Here is a 13996-nt window from a genome sequence, read left to right as displayed (position 1 = left end):
TTTTGTTCATTGGTCTGTGATATATTAATATCACACCATCTTGATAATTTATTTGTTGAAGAAAATAGGTCATATGTCAAGAGTTTTCCTAGAGTCAGAATTTTACTGATTGTATTCCTGTGGGCAGTAGTATGCTGGCTAATATTTAACATCTGGTTCTCTAGGATGACAAAGCTCACATCTATTGCACTTGCTGGTTTCTGTGGTGTAAATGTTCTCACCACGGCTGATTTAAAACTACCAAAATGACATCACTGAATACAGAGTTGGGAAGAGATTTGCGATAGTACACCATTGTGTAGTATTTCTACTATACACATACAGTGGGTATAAATAACCCCAGAAGCACAGATAAAGGTAAAATGTAGTGAAGTAATTAGAGAACAGTGACTTGTGAATATTTATTACTTTTTTAAAAAGTATAGTTAATTATAAATTTATATAATTTAATTTTTAACTGACTGTGTTAACAACTGGCTCATAAAATTCCTGAAATTTAACAATTGGCTCTATGACTTGGTGCAAACCAATTCCAGCACAGCATTGTTTATATAGTAGTTGAATGTCTTTCTCTGCTCCCTACATTTTGTGTATTTCCTAAAAATTAATAGTGAGAGGCAGAGGTTTAATCAAGTTCAGGTTTGACTTTTTGACAAGGTTGTTCCATAGGTTATGGAAGGTCACTGATTATCATTGCCTTTATTCATTAATTCATTAGGGCTGCAAATTGGTGATAGTCTAATTCTGTCATTCTTTCTTCATTTATTAGCTGGAATGATCCGTAAAGGAAAACTTAGCTAGAAATAGTTGATTACACTGAGGTATAAGTTTGTTAAGGAAATGCAGGATAAAGGAAAGGTACTTGTTACATAAAAGATTGCAGGTACCTTTTATTTATCTATTTTCAGAATAATGAGTTGGTTCCCTAGCATGTCATTATGAACTTAGAGATCTAAACATATTCGATGTGTTTCAATACACTGAGTTTTTATTCTTACGGGTGCTTAAGCTGACTCATTTTTTGACTAGAGGGAGCCTCTTCAAGTTGATTCTTGATCCTTTTGACATTCAATGGTCTTTGATGGCTTCCTTGTTTCCGGTAAGACATGTTGTTCCAGACTCATTATCTATACTTTCTACCCCATACTTCATACCTCATACTGACTGATTTTTCAAGGAGCCATAGTCCTTAAATAGAATATGGTATTTAGAGATCATAGTCAGGGCACTAGGGGTGTTCACTACTATTAGGTTCTTAACTGTTTCTAGGACATTTAACTGGGCTGAGCTGGGAAGTAGACATACACACATTTTTAAGGTAAAATATATTATGAGTTCATTCAATATTTCCATTTGAAATTTATGACTAGAATATTTTAAGCTACATTTTCTTACATTTGTTTCTTTTTCTTTTGTGCTGAAAATCCCAATTGTCAGTAACATCATACTATTACTCATTTGTGACACCCACAGTATTCAATAATTTGATTACTAAAAAGTTATATATAGAGAAATGAGTCAATTCATATTTTCAAGGTACTTTAAATAGTTTCTTCTGTTATATCACCAACTTGATAATTAATTTGCCTAATTTTGCTTCCAAATATTAGAGATTAAGATTTAATTTAAACCCGTTTTATAATTATATAAAATATTTATGTTTCCAAAGTACAATCTTATAAAACATATTTCCCAACCAGCTTCTATCCCAGTTTTTTCCCTAGTTTACATTACAATTATAAAAAACATTACAATTATATAATATAAATTATATTTAGATGTCTGTCTATGTCTTAGGTGAATAATAACATACATTCCACTTTGCTTTTTTCTTCAATATATCCAGGAAGTTCTACATAGCAATGCATAGAGAGATTCCTCATTCTTTTTAAAACTGCTTAATATTCATGTTTAATATCTGATTTTTCCACCATATTTCTCTGAGATGAGTTTGGGTCATTTTTAGCATTTTGCTGTTACAAGTTTTAATGTCTTTTCATATTTTTACCAATATTAGTTTGAGATATGTTTGACTATTAGGCTTTTCCAGCATTTTATTATGAAAAATTTCAAAAACAGCAATGTTTAAAGAATTCTACAGTAAATACCTATACCCACCAGCTAAACTGATATAAAATTTATATATTGTGAAGTGGATAAAAATAAGTATACAGTCATTGTTTTGACAAATGCATATACTTGTGGGACCCACACTCTGTCCAGATACAGAATGTTATCATCGTCCCAGAAAGTTCTCTCATACTTCTTCGGAGGCAACCAGTGCTTTGATGTCTTTTCTGCCATCAGCTTGGTATTTTAAAGTCCTTTTACAAATGTGACTATTTTGGATCCTCTATGATTAGATTTCTCACCTGATTTTGCTTATATATTTTATATCATCAATCTGTAGTCTAGAACCTTAAATTAACATTAGCTCTTCAGTGAAGGTATTAGAGATTTGATTCCCTTCCTGCTCCCCACTTAATGATTTTTTTCTTTTAAACCTTATAAACCTTGAGATATAATTTCTATACTATACAATTCAGCTGTTTAAAACTATACAATTCAGTGGTTTTCGATATATTACATTATTGATTTTTTTAAATGGTGGTAAAATATACATAACATAAAACTTGCCATTTTAACCATTTTCAATTGTACAGTTTAGTGACATTAATTGCATTCACATTGTGTGCAACCGTCACCACCATCTGTCTCTGGAAGTTTTTCATTGTTGCAAATGGAAACTCTGTACCCATGAAATAATAACTTCCCGTTCCCTTCTCCCCTCAGTCCCTGGTAACCCTTATTCTACTTTGTCTCTATGAATTTGCCTATTTTAGGTACCTCACATATGTGGAATATAATACTTGTCATATTGTGTCTGGCTTGTTTCACTTAGTATGTTTTCAGGTTCATCCATGTCATAGGATGTATTAGTACTTCATTTCTTTTTTGTATATTCTTTTTTTAGTGGTAAAATACATATAACATAATTGAAAGTGTGCAATTGACATATAGTACATTCAGTGTTATACCACCATTATCATTATCTAATTCCAGAACATTTTCGTTACCCCATACCCATTTAGCAGTCACTTCCTATCTTCTCTCTCCCAGTCCATGGCTACCACTAATTTGTGTTCTGTCTCTATGAATTTGCCTTTTCTGGATATTTCATATAAATGGTATCACACATTAGCTTTTTGTACCTGACTTATTTCACTTAACATAATGTTTCCAAAGTTTATTCATGTTGTAATATGTATCAGTACTTCATTTCTTCTTATAACCAAATAATGTTCTATAATATACATATACCAATTTTTTGTTTACCATTTATCAGCTGATGGACATTTAGGCTGTTTCTACTTTTTGGCTATTATAAATAATGCTGCTGTAAACAGCATTATCGAATATTTATGTGAGCCTTAGTTTAAATTTTTACATGGACATATGTTTTCATTTCTCATGGGTATATACCTAGGAGTGGCATTGCTAGGTCAGATGGTAGCTCTCTGTTTAAATTTTGAGGAACTGTCAGACTTTTCCATAATAGCCACATCTTATGTTCCCACCAACAGTATATGAGGTTCCAATTTCTCCACATCCTCACCAAAAAGAACACTTTTTAAAATGTTCTTTTTGATTCTAACTATCCCAGTGAGTGTGGAGCGGTGTAAGTTATTGTGGTTTTGATTTGCATTTCCCATATGGCTAATGATGTTAAGCATCTTATTGGCTATTTATAGACCTTTTTTTTTTTTTTGAAAAATGTCTGTTCAGAGCTTTGCCTATTTTTCAATTGGGTAATTTCTTTTTATTGAGTGGTAAGGTTCCTTTATGTATTCTAGATGTCAGTCCCTTATCACATATATATTTGCATATATTTTCTACCATTCTGTGGGCTGTCTTTCTACTTTCCTGATGGTATCCCTAGGAGTACAAAGTTTTCAGTTTTGGTGATATACATTTTATTTGTTTTCTTTGTTGCTTGTACTTTTGGTGTCATATGTAAGACACTATCGTTTAATCCGAAGTCATGAAGGTTTATACCTACGTTTTCTAGAGTTTTGTACTTTTAACTCTTATATTCATTCTTTCACATGTGGATATGTAGTATTCTCAGCACCGTTTCTTGAAGAGACTGTTCTTTCTCCTGTCTTTGGAACGTAGTCCAAAAAAATTCAATCGATCATAAATGTGAGGGTTTATTTCTGGACTTTTCCATTGATCTACATATCTATCTTGTTTACTTTTTAAAATTTGTGAATTTAAAGGGGATATTTACAAAAGTATGCATTTGTGGCCCATTGCTTTATAATCCCTGTTTATGGTTCCCTGTATTTGTTTTGGTCTCAATAGCTTCTCCCATTTTCTTTTGCAATTATCTAATTTATGTGTAATACCATCTGGGAAGGGAGAGGCTGGTGGTAAAGTGCAATGTGAATGTTATTGGGATAGTGATGTTCCTGCTTTTCAAAGACTGCTTGGACACAGACGGGAAGTATCTTCAGTTGACAGTAATGGCATAAAATGATGAAAATAAAATAAGGAAGCTTATGGCTCAAAAAGTTTTTATCTTAGATTACAGATGCAGTACCATGAAAGTATGTTAAACTAATGCTTATGACTTTTTCTTTGAGAAAATAGACATTTCAGACCCATCAAAAATTATTCTTTATGATTACATTTCATAGAGTTCCTGAGTTGGAGGTAGAAGAAGAAACTCAAGTTCAAGAGATGACCCTAGATGAGTGGAAAAATCTTCAAGAACAGACCAGACCAAAGCCTGAATTTAACATCCGGAAACCTGAGTCCACCGTCCCTTCCAAAGCAGTGGTGATACATGAGTCCAAATACAGAGATGATGTAAGCATGATGTTGTGTATCTGGAGTAATCTTCACCACCTTATGGGAAATGAAATAGGCCTTTCTACTTCTGTTTTGAAAATGAATGGAACATTAGTAGTTGGCATTCTAGTTTCTGCCTAAGAGTAATTGAGATGATATGTGCCAAATTTTACTGTATCTTTACTCTGAAATAATTGGATCTTGACTTCTTGACATTTAATACAAAGCAGTAATAGTGACAGTGAATTTTCTGCTTACCCCAGAACTGTACTCAGACTGTGCAAATACCGTGTATTAATTGCACTTCATTTTTGTTTCAAAAGAGAAGTACGGAATGTTTTATGAATGGTGCTATTTCAAAGGATGACTACTCTGCATTTCCATGATTAAATTACCTTCAGCTCTAATTCTTAGTAAGAGCATTTAATTAGGAGGGGTTGATCATTTTAAACCGGTCAGGTGCTGTGCTCTGTGATGCTTTTCTTGTACTACTGTAGCAAGCAGCTTTTATCCCTTTGCATAACTGCTGCTGAAACTCAGGAGCCCGATGGGTCTGGCAGTATGAGCAGACGCCACTATAGCAGCCTGCTGGCCAGTCAGGATTGCTCACAGCGCCTCTTTTGCGAGGGCCTTATGTTCAACTTTATTGGAGGCCTCAGCTTTTTAAAAAATATATCTATCAGCATATATAGATAAGGATGGTCAGCAAGTCATTTAAGTAGTTTCTGTTTAAGTTACTCAAGCATTCTAATTTTAAAATTTATAATTTGCATCATTCAATCATAGCTGTTTATCTTGATACCATTTTCTGGGTCAGTGATGGTGATGAGCAAACTCTTCCTTTCTGCTGGATATTATTCATTGATTTTCTGTTTGAAACAGGAATTTTGTACTATGTAAATCTATGTTTTCATTTGCACTTTAGTTAGTTGTATTCTTTGAATCAATACTTTCATTAGAGGGTCATTTATAGTACAGGATCCCCTCCTACCCTCCTGTTTTGGTCAGTCCAAGCTCTAAGAGGTCTTACTAGTAACTTTTGAGCTGTCCCACTAGAAATGGCTTTTTGTACACAGGGGAGGCCAGAGCCTTATTCACTTGGAAATCTCTGGAGATATTTTTTACTAGTCCATCAGTTAGCTGGGTTGCTTCTTTTCCTATCCACTTTCTTTGTTCTTTTTTGTTCCGGGGAATTGTAAATAAAGCCTTGCCTAAAACGAATGTGCTGTCAGGATGCAAAATGTAAAAATAGAAGCTGCTCTTCCTTAATCCACACTAGATTCATCCTTCCTGGCTCCAGAGAGAGGTCTCCTGGAATATTTGAAGCAACTGGGTTAGCTGAGTCATCGAGCTTTGTCTCAGTAAAGCACACATCTTTGGTCCTTGTTAATCTTAAAGCATTGAAGATTTTAGCCAGGAATTGTTCTTAAAGCAACATTAGCCAGACCTCGGGGTCACTAGTTTACTTTGTTCTAGGAACCCTAAGAGACAAGAGCAGTAGAATAATAACTTCTCATTTGCTTGGAGCTCTGTTGTTTGCAAAGTTCAGACCTAACAGTAGCCTATGAATAGAGCTAGGCTCTTATAGCACTTTGGCCTCTGACCGTTAGCTCACTCAGCATTCATTGCTGATTGTCCCTTCTTTCTTATTAGGAAGGCGTCACCTTTTCCCTGCTGTGGTGCTGTTAGCCAATTTTCTCAACCAGGAGGCAGTGGTTTATTATTTTGCCTCTTAACTATATTTTCGTGTGTCTCTTTTTATCAGAGTGCCCTGAATTGTTCTTTCCTTCACTCTTTTAGCATTAAGAATCCATCCAACTAAGTCCTCTGCTTTATTTTAATCTGAAACTTTGAAGGAGACATGAATGTTAAACATGAAACCTGTAATGAACATATGGCCAAAGAGGGTTGATGCGCTCGGGGAAGTTTGATTTCATTTCCTGAACAAGTTGTAGAAACGTTTAACCTGATAGCACTTTGGAGATTCTCATCTAAGATCATTGGCATTTTTTCTGTAGGGTTGTACTTAAAAGTGAGATTTTTTTTTATCCATTATTAAGAATTGAAGACAAATCAAATTTGGAGATTAATTTATCTAGAGACAGAACTTTTTTGACCTCTTACAATAAAATGTACTTTCTCAAAAGATTTTAACTAAAGCAGCTCTTAAAAAGCACCAGAGTTCTTTGTGTGGTATTGGTAGCAACCCTCAGGTAACCATACTCCGCTGTTTTACCATTTTTATATATAGTCAGAATTGTTTATTGCAGATCATCCAGTTTTTAACATGGTATTTGTGCGGTCAGTACCCATATTGAAAGGAGTTTCTCCATCAAGTTCTATTCTAGGGAGGGTATATATCCTTACTTATCAAAGTAACATTGTGAACAAATAAAACAAAAGGCAGACATTAAAAACTTTTTAATCAGTGAAATACAGTCACATGTAAAACATTTATCTCAATTTCTGTTAGTCATGTCAAATCTTAGGTCTTAACCTGCTAAACTGATAGAAATTTGGCCTCGCTTGAAGTAATAATAAGGTCAAAGATGTTCGGATTAAGACTGAGTAGGAGAACATGTGGTTCTGAAATGTGCAGCAGCTCCTTGTGCTGGAACTAAAGTAGCATCGTCTCTTCCTCTGCTTAGCCCCGCCGTTCAGTGCCAGCAACACATCAGAAGGGGCCACTTTCTGGCCATGACGCCATCTTAGCTCCCTTGTAGCATATCGCTAGGACACTGAGTTGAATGAGTGTCCATGGAGATGGGTGTGTATGTGTAATGCTGTAACTGTGTTTCAGATGGTAAAGGATGACTATGAGGATGATGCCCACGTATTTCGGAAAGCAGCCAATGACATCACATCCCAGCTGGAGATTAATTTTGGTAACCTCCCTCGTCCTGGGCGTGGAGCCAGAGGTGGCACACGGGGAGGCCGGGGAAGGATCAGAAGGACAGAGAACTATGGACCGAGAGCAGAAGTGGTGGTAAGTGTTTGGATTTTAAATCTTGGTTTTCTGAAGGATACGACAAGATGAGGATGCCCTAGGTCTACAGTCTAATTTTGGAGGGTCATCAGGTTCTGTCATGGGTTCCTCCACTATCTAGTGTTGGTCTGATGTTGGGGTGTTTGGAATGGTGACGTCAGCATCATGGACATTAGTTGGAAACAGACTATTCTGTAGCCCTGACCTCCAGGATCTCCAGGGAGGTCCACTATCTGGCCTGAAGGTTTACTCAGAACTGGAGAAAAACTCACTCATCTGGATCAGACAAGATCCCCAGGCTTAACATCAAATCAGATCACCTGAAGTTGCTTACACACAATGGTCTGATTATATGCCCTGTGTACTTGTCACTTTCAGGACAGACAGAATTCTTTATGGATCACCTTTTCACCTCAGACCATTATTCCTGGCTCCTCAGCCAGCTCTGCCCTACCTCTGTAGACATACTGCTTCTTACCCCAGGGGCCCTTGCCTGCCCACCTAGAACAACATCTCTAATCTGGGACTCCTCAGAGAAGGGTTCTTTGATCACATTTCCTTCCAGACCAGGTCAGAGTCCTTGAGCAAGGAATTTCATTTCTTCTCTTTGAAGCTTTATCGCCATTTGTAATTGTGTTCTCATTAGTGTGATTATTAATTGAGCTGCTATGTCTGCAATAGCAGCCACATCTGCTTTTGCTTATTGTTGGTTTTCCCAGGGCCTAGTACAGTGTGTGTAATAGGTGCTTCATAAATGTTTTATGAACAAATATATGAATACCTATTTAGTGGGAGTTGGGCACAAGGCCCTGTGGCCAGTATGGGCCACCACAGAGTCCTTGTGATGATGGAGCAGGAGCAGTCCCTTCTCTATGGCTGGTCTTAGAAATGTCCTTTTTGCTGCCTAATTCTCTTGCTCCCAGGAACAGCCCCTGGGAGGAGTGCCTACGGTTGGTTTGTCGTACTAATTAAGGAACGAAAGCTCACCTGTGCTCTTCCAGCTCAGAACTGCCCTCAGGCCCCACCCTCCATCCCTAAACTCCCCTTCTCTGTCAGGTTGCAATTTCAGAATCCATGTTCTCTTTGCTCATTCTCTGATGCTTACTTCTGGGAAAAACTTCCCTGATCACGATGTGTACTTTGCCACCAAATTGCTTTGGACGGGTGGGCCCCATTCCCAGAGCATCTGTTACTGAAGTTACTGCACTGTAACTTTCTCAGTATTTCTCCCCCTCACCCTCTGAGCTCCTCAAGGGTGAGAACTATAATCATCCTTATATCTTCATATAGTAAACATTCTGCCATGTACATTGAGTGAAGGAAGTGCCAGATACAAAAAGGGTCACTCAGTAAGGATTTGTGGGAAGAAAAGGGGGAGGCGGGTGCTGCCAGCCATTTTGCAGAGGATACAGGAGTGAGTCTGAGAGAGAACAGGCACCCTTCCGCATTGCAACTCAGAGGCAGCACCTCACCTCTGTGACCCTGCAGCTCTCTTCCACTGGGAACTTATCTCTCCCTCAGTGTTTGGGTTACCCCTCCCCTAGGTGAGAGTGGGCACACAATGCTCTGCTCAAGTAGGAATGAGTGAATGACAGCTGGTTTCAAAACTTTTCTTTTTTAGACACAAGATGTTGCTCCAAACCCGGATGACCCTGAAGACTTTCCTGCTTTGGCTTGAGAGAGCCCTGTTTCCCTGGCAACTTAGAACAGCATTGGCATACCTATGAAGAGACTTTTCTTGCTATGGGGAAGAGAGTCAGACTCTAAGAACAATAGATGTTGCTTTTCCCCTGTGTAGTGTGAATTCATTGTACTTTTTTGACCTGGGGAGAGGGAGGCTTGGGGAGGTGCGATAGCGATTTCTCCAGTCTAGAGCTACAGTTCCAGCCAGGGGTTAGTCTGGCACTTTCCCAATAAGGTGGAGAATGGGGATTATTTTTTTATTTAAGAATTTCCAAATGAAGTCCAGAAATAGTTTAAAATGTGTACATAGAGATTATAAAATAGAATCTATTGAGTCTACTTAGTAAGTTGTAAAGATATTGGAAGTCCATATCCTTTACTATTAAAGGAGATACATATATCTTGGACCATTAATTTAAAGCAGTCACAGCCTAGTTTTCAGAGACCAAGATATTAAAATACAATTGTATTTACTGTTTACTTGTAAATGTTATACTCTCCTGGGACTTTTTGAGTTTTGTTTTTCATTTAACTGATAATTTTAAATAGCTATTGTATGGCCATTGATTAACACTCTGTGACAGAATTAGGGAAAGTTTTGTTTTTTTTTAATAGTGATTTAAACTACCTCGTGGTTTCTGTGTGTATGTACACACATGCTTAGTATAAAGGTGATATTTAGTCTTCGGGTGGTTTTTAGGATGAGTATTAAATCTATGATTTTTATAATCATGTTATTTAACCCACCAATCTAATGAAAAGGTCCAGGCGCCGGAGTGTTGCAACGTAACACCATATCCTTTTCTCCCTCGAAACTAAGTGTCAGAATTCAGCACCCATGTACAAAAACCCTCTCTTTTTGTCCTGGGCAAGACTTGTAAATAGCTAATATGTATTGAACACTCACATGCAGTTTTCCTCACTCAGTCCTTGCACCAGTTCGAGTTCCTATTTCTTGCCTTTGGTGAATGTTCGGGGTTTGGGGCTACAGCAGAGGTTCAGTAAATTCCCCAGTCCCACCCTAACCAACAAGCTGAGACCTGTAGAGCCCACACTCTCAGCCGGGCTGGGGCAGAGGTAGCTATAACAGCTGCTGAAAGCTGGGGTGATGTTCTCCCAACTTGAAGAAACTGTGGGTAACATTTGCCTGTTGTGACACAGTTAACATGCTTGTGTTCGAATTTGAACCTTGGCCCCAGGATCTGTGCTTTTTCCCGCTTCGCTACACTAAGATGGCTCTGAATTTGAACCCGAGTATAAATAAAGGTTGGTATTCCCTCCTAACTTTGTGTATAGAAAGCTGAATCGTTTTGATCACACCCAGGTCAAGACAGAATGTGGGAAAGGGCCCCAGTGAAAGTCACATATTTTGAAAACTCAGAGCTGAACCCCTAGTCATGTGACAGCCAGTTAAGGACTTTTCCTGTGGATGACAGCCTACTTTTGGTCTTGTTATTAATTTTGAAGTATTAAGGTATATTAATTGATTGTTTTATTCCCTCTCCCTGGAAAAGACATAGTGAATGGAGTTCCCTGATCTAAGTTAAGAAGTCTTGTGAGGGTGAATGTCAGATTCAGCCATAATAAGCTGCTGGTGCAACATGAAGCTGTCATGTTAAGTCATTTTGCCTTGCCTTGGCTTTGAGGATTGGCAAAACTGATCCCTTTCGAGAATTAACACTTGAAAAGCCCATAGTGCTAGGTTTAATGTTGTTTGCAAACACTTTAGCCTTCCCAAACACACTGAAGATTTTTGTACCCTGGAGCAGTCTCGAGTCTTGGGATTGAAAATGGCTTTGTGGTAGTTTCTGAGCCTGTAGAGGGCTTCCTTTGTTTACCGGGGCTACCTCTCCCCTGTGTGGCGAGGCAGTGGATGTCAGGTTGTTATCACATGGTCGTTGCAGTCCAGTGCCCCAGGAAGACAAAGCAGAAGCAAAAGGCAGGGGAAATCCCTAATGTGCTATAGGGAAAATCAGAAGAGGAGGCAGGAGGATTATGTCTATGAACCTATACACAAGGCAAAGCCTTCCAGATCAAAGTTCCCTTGCCAGACTCCTTTGAGTGGCTTGTGTGTAGATGTGCTGTCATAAGGCAGGGCACGTTTCTGACTGGTAACTTAATACTAAGCAAATTAACCCCACAAAATTTGGGGGCTTCAAAGACTATCTTGAAAAGTGGAGGTCAAGTATGTTTGAATTCCAAGGGCAAGTGTGTCAGCCCCAAACCTGACTTGGATCCCTTCTCAACCAAGGAGCTCACTGCTTGATCATAGGCCACCAGGGCAGCAACTGAAGACAGATTGGGCTTGGGATGTCCCAAAGTCTGCAGTTGGGAGAGCCCCATGAATGGGGAGGTGTGACCCCTGACAGCTGTTACCCCTGCACATCTGACAAGGTCTGGGAAGAGGCAGGCTCGCTCCAGAAGCTGCTGTTGGCTGGGACAGACTTGAGAAAGCTAAAACCATGCACTGGTTGGTTTTAACATCTGGCCAGGACATCTTTAGCCTAATAAGCATTTAACACTTTCATCGCAAGGCAGACTCCTCAGAACCAGAGAAGCCATAATAGGCACCCCCTTTTCTAGTGTTGGTCACTGATTCAGGTCCTTTTTCTTTGTTCACTATCCTAGTGCATAGGTATTTCAGAGGTGGAGGCATTGTTTTTCCTTTGAAACCACACCATGCGGTATTGGCAAGTCCTATGGAGCAGCTGGACCGGGTTCTGAGTCTCAGAGCTAGGAAAGGTCAGCCCTCGCACTAAAAACAGGAACTGCTCCCTTCTAAGCTATCCCGGCAAGAGCTACGCTGCCAGCAGTGAGCTGGTCTGCCCTCCCTCTCAACATAGCATCATCCGGCTGGATAAGTAGAGTTTCACTTTGAGAAAAGATCCCATTTTCCTTTTGCTCCTGTTTTTCCTCAGCTTCGGGAGTATCACGCTGTGTTGGGACAGCCCCCAGGGGCTGGCCCTTTCTCTAGATTTTCTCCATCGTTGGCCAGAAGGCGGGCCCTTGGGCAGCCAGCACTACTGCCCAGATGTGCCAAGTGTGTGAGCCTTTCCCTGGATCTCTGTCCCAGAGGGGCCTGTATTTATGTGGTAAAGAGAATGAGGAAGGGAAAAAGCGAGTACTTAACTCTATTGTAAAATACAACATGGAGAAAAGTGCAGAACTTCCTTGTAGCCATCACTTAAGTCAAGAAACTGATTTCCCCAGAAGCCTGTCCACTGTGACTGTGCCCACCACAGCCTCCCCTCCCTCTGAAAGGAGCCACTGTCCCATCTGATAGGAAGCACTGCCCCAGGGTTCATCTGTAACATCACAGCTTTGCCCTTTATCTGGATGTCTTTTAAGTCTGAGTTCCTTCTCTGCTGAGTTCCTTCTCTGCCCTTATTGCAGAACCTGGGTAACCTAAGGAAACAAGCATTCCTTGAGGGGCTGCCTTGTGCTGTTTTGCCTCACCACTTTACAGTCAGGGAACAGGGAAAGACATCCATCCTTCTTGCTTCCTAGTTGGGATTTGGGCAGGGAGGGGATGAGATGAGGCAGAAAGAAGATTCATTCCCCAGGCCAGTATTCTTTCTACACATTCCCAAGACTTCTAGATAAATGACCAGTTCCTTGGGCAAAGCCGCTAGGAGAGGGACAGGGCAAGGGCAAACGACAAGTACCACAACAACCAAAGGAGTCACGCTGAGTGTGTTCTGTGTGCTACTGCGCTCAGCCACTCCCTAGGGTAAGGTAGCAAGCCACAGCAACCCTGCAACCCCGTGACTGCTTGCAGTGGTAGCTTGAGTGAGTCTACCCCAAAGCATGACGGGATTAGCAGTTTTCTTAGCTTTATTAGAGCTCCTGCACAGGTGGAGATGGCAAGTTTTGAGCGGCCACAGACATTACGTTCAAGGTTGCCAGCAAGGTACTGTGGAGACAGGAATAGAAGCTTGGATCTCCTGGGGCCTCATGGAGCCTAAGGCCTAACAGTTCCTGTCACCTCCCCTAGGCCCTTTTCCTTGGCCACAAGCTTACCCATGACTCAGTAGGACTTGCCCTGATCAAACCATAGTGGCTCTTGAACCCAACCACAGCTCTGCTATGAGCAAAAGCAGGCTCCATGTGTGGGGAGAGCAGATCGAGCCAGTGGAGCAGAGAACCAGCTGCCTTCTAAGCATTGTTTCTTTGCAAAATTGTGGCGCAGTTTCTGAGAGCTGACTTAGGAGCACAAAATCATGTATAAGTTGGAAAGTACCTGTCATGTGAAAATGGAGTGGCATCGACTTGCACGTAAGTCCCTCAGGAGGCTCAGAATTCTCAAAAGTTCTCAAGCCAGTGAGGTAGGGAAAATTATTTCCTGGCAGACAGCCACCCTGCCAGAGGCACTGAGGGCATCTCCACCAGAGATATGCACTATCCAGCCCCAGGGAAGCTCACACACATCAATGTACCTGCGCAACTGTGCTGGTGGCCCTGGTGTATACCCCC

General features: G+C 40.0%; 1 protein-coding gene across 5 annotated transcripts in view; it reads left to right on the top strand.

Annotated features, from left to right (window-relative positions):
• Positions 1-10807, top strand: part of HABP4 (hyaluronan binding protein 4) — a 29750-nt gene extending 18943 nt beyond the window's left edge. For 4 of the 5 annotated variants that reach the window (XM_025051675.1, XM_025051674.1, XM_025051673.1 and 1 more), the window contains 3 exons: positions 4701-4872; positions 7655-7840; positions 9462-10807. In XM_025051675.1, coding sequence (XP_024907443.1) covers positions 4701-4872; positions 7655-7840; positions 9462-9518 — 415 coding nt within the window. In that variant the 3' untranslated portion in view covers positions 9519-10807. The remainder of the gene's footprint in view (positions 1-4700; positions 4873-7654; positions 7841-9461) is intronic. The other variant, XM_006918810.3, reaches the window with a different exon arrangement.
• The last annotated feature ends 3189 nt before the right edge of the window (positions 10808-13996 follow it).

Source organism: Pteropus alecto, unplaced genomic scaffold, assembly GCF_000325575.1.
Source record: "Pteropus alecto unplaced genomic scaffold, ASM32557v1 scaffold138, whole genome shotgun sequence".
Classification (NCBI taxonomy): domain Eukaryota; kingdom Metazoa; phylum Chordata; class Mammalia; order Chiroptera; family Pteropodidae; genus Pteropus; species Pteropus alecto.
The sequence above is the reverse complement of the archived record's forward strand: the minus strand, read 5'-3'. Positions and strand labels throughout refer to the sequence as shown.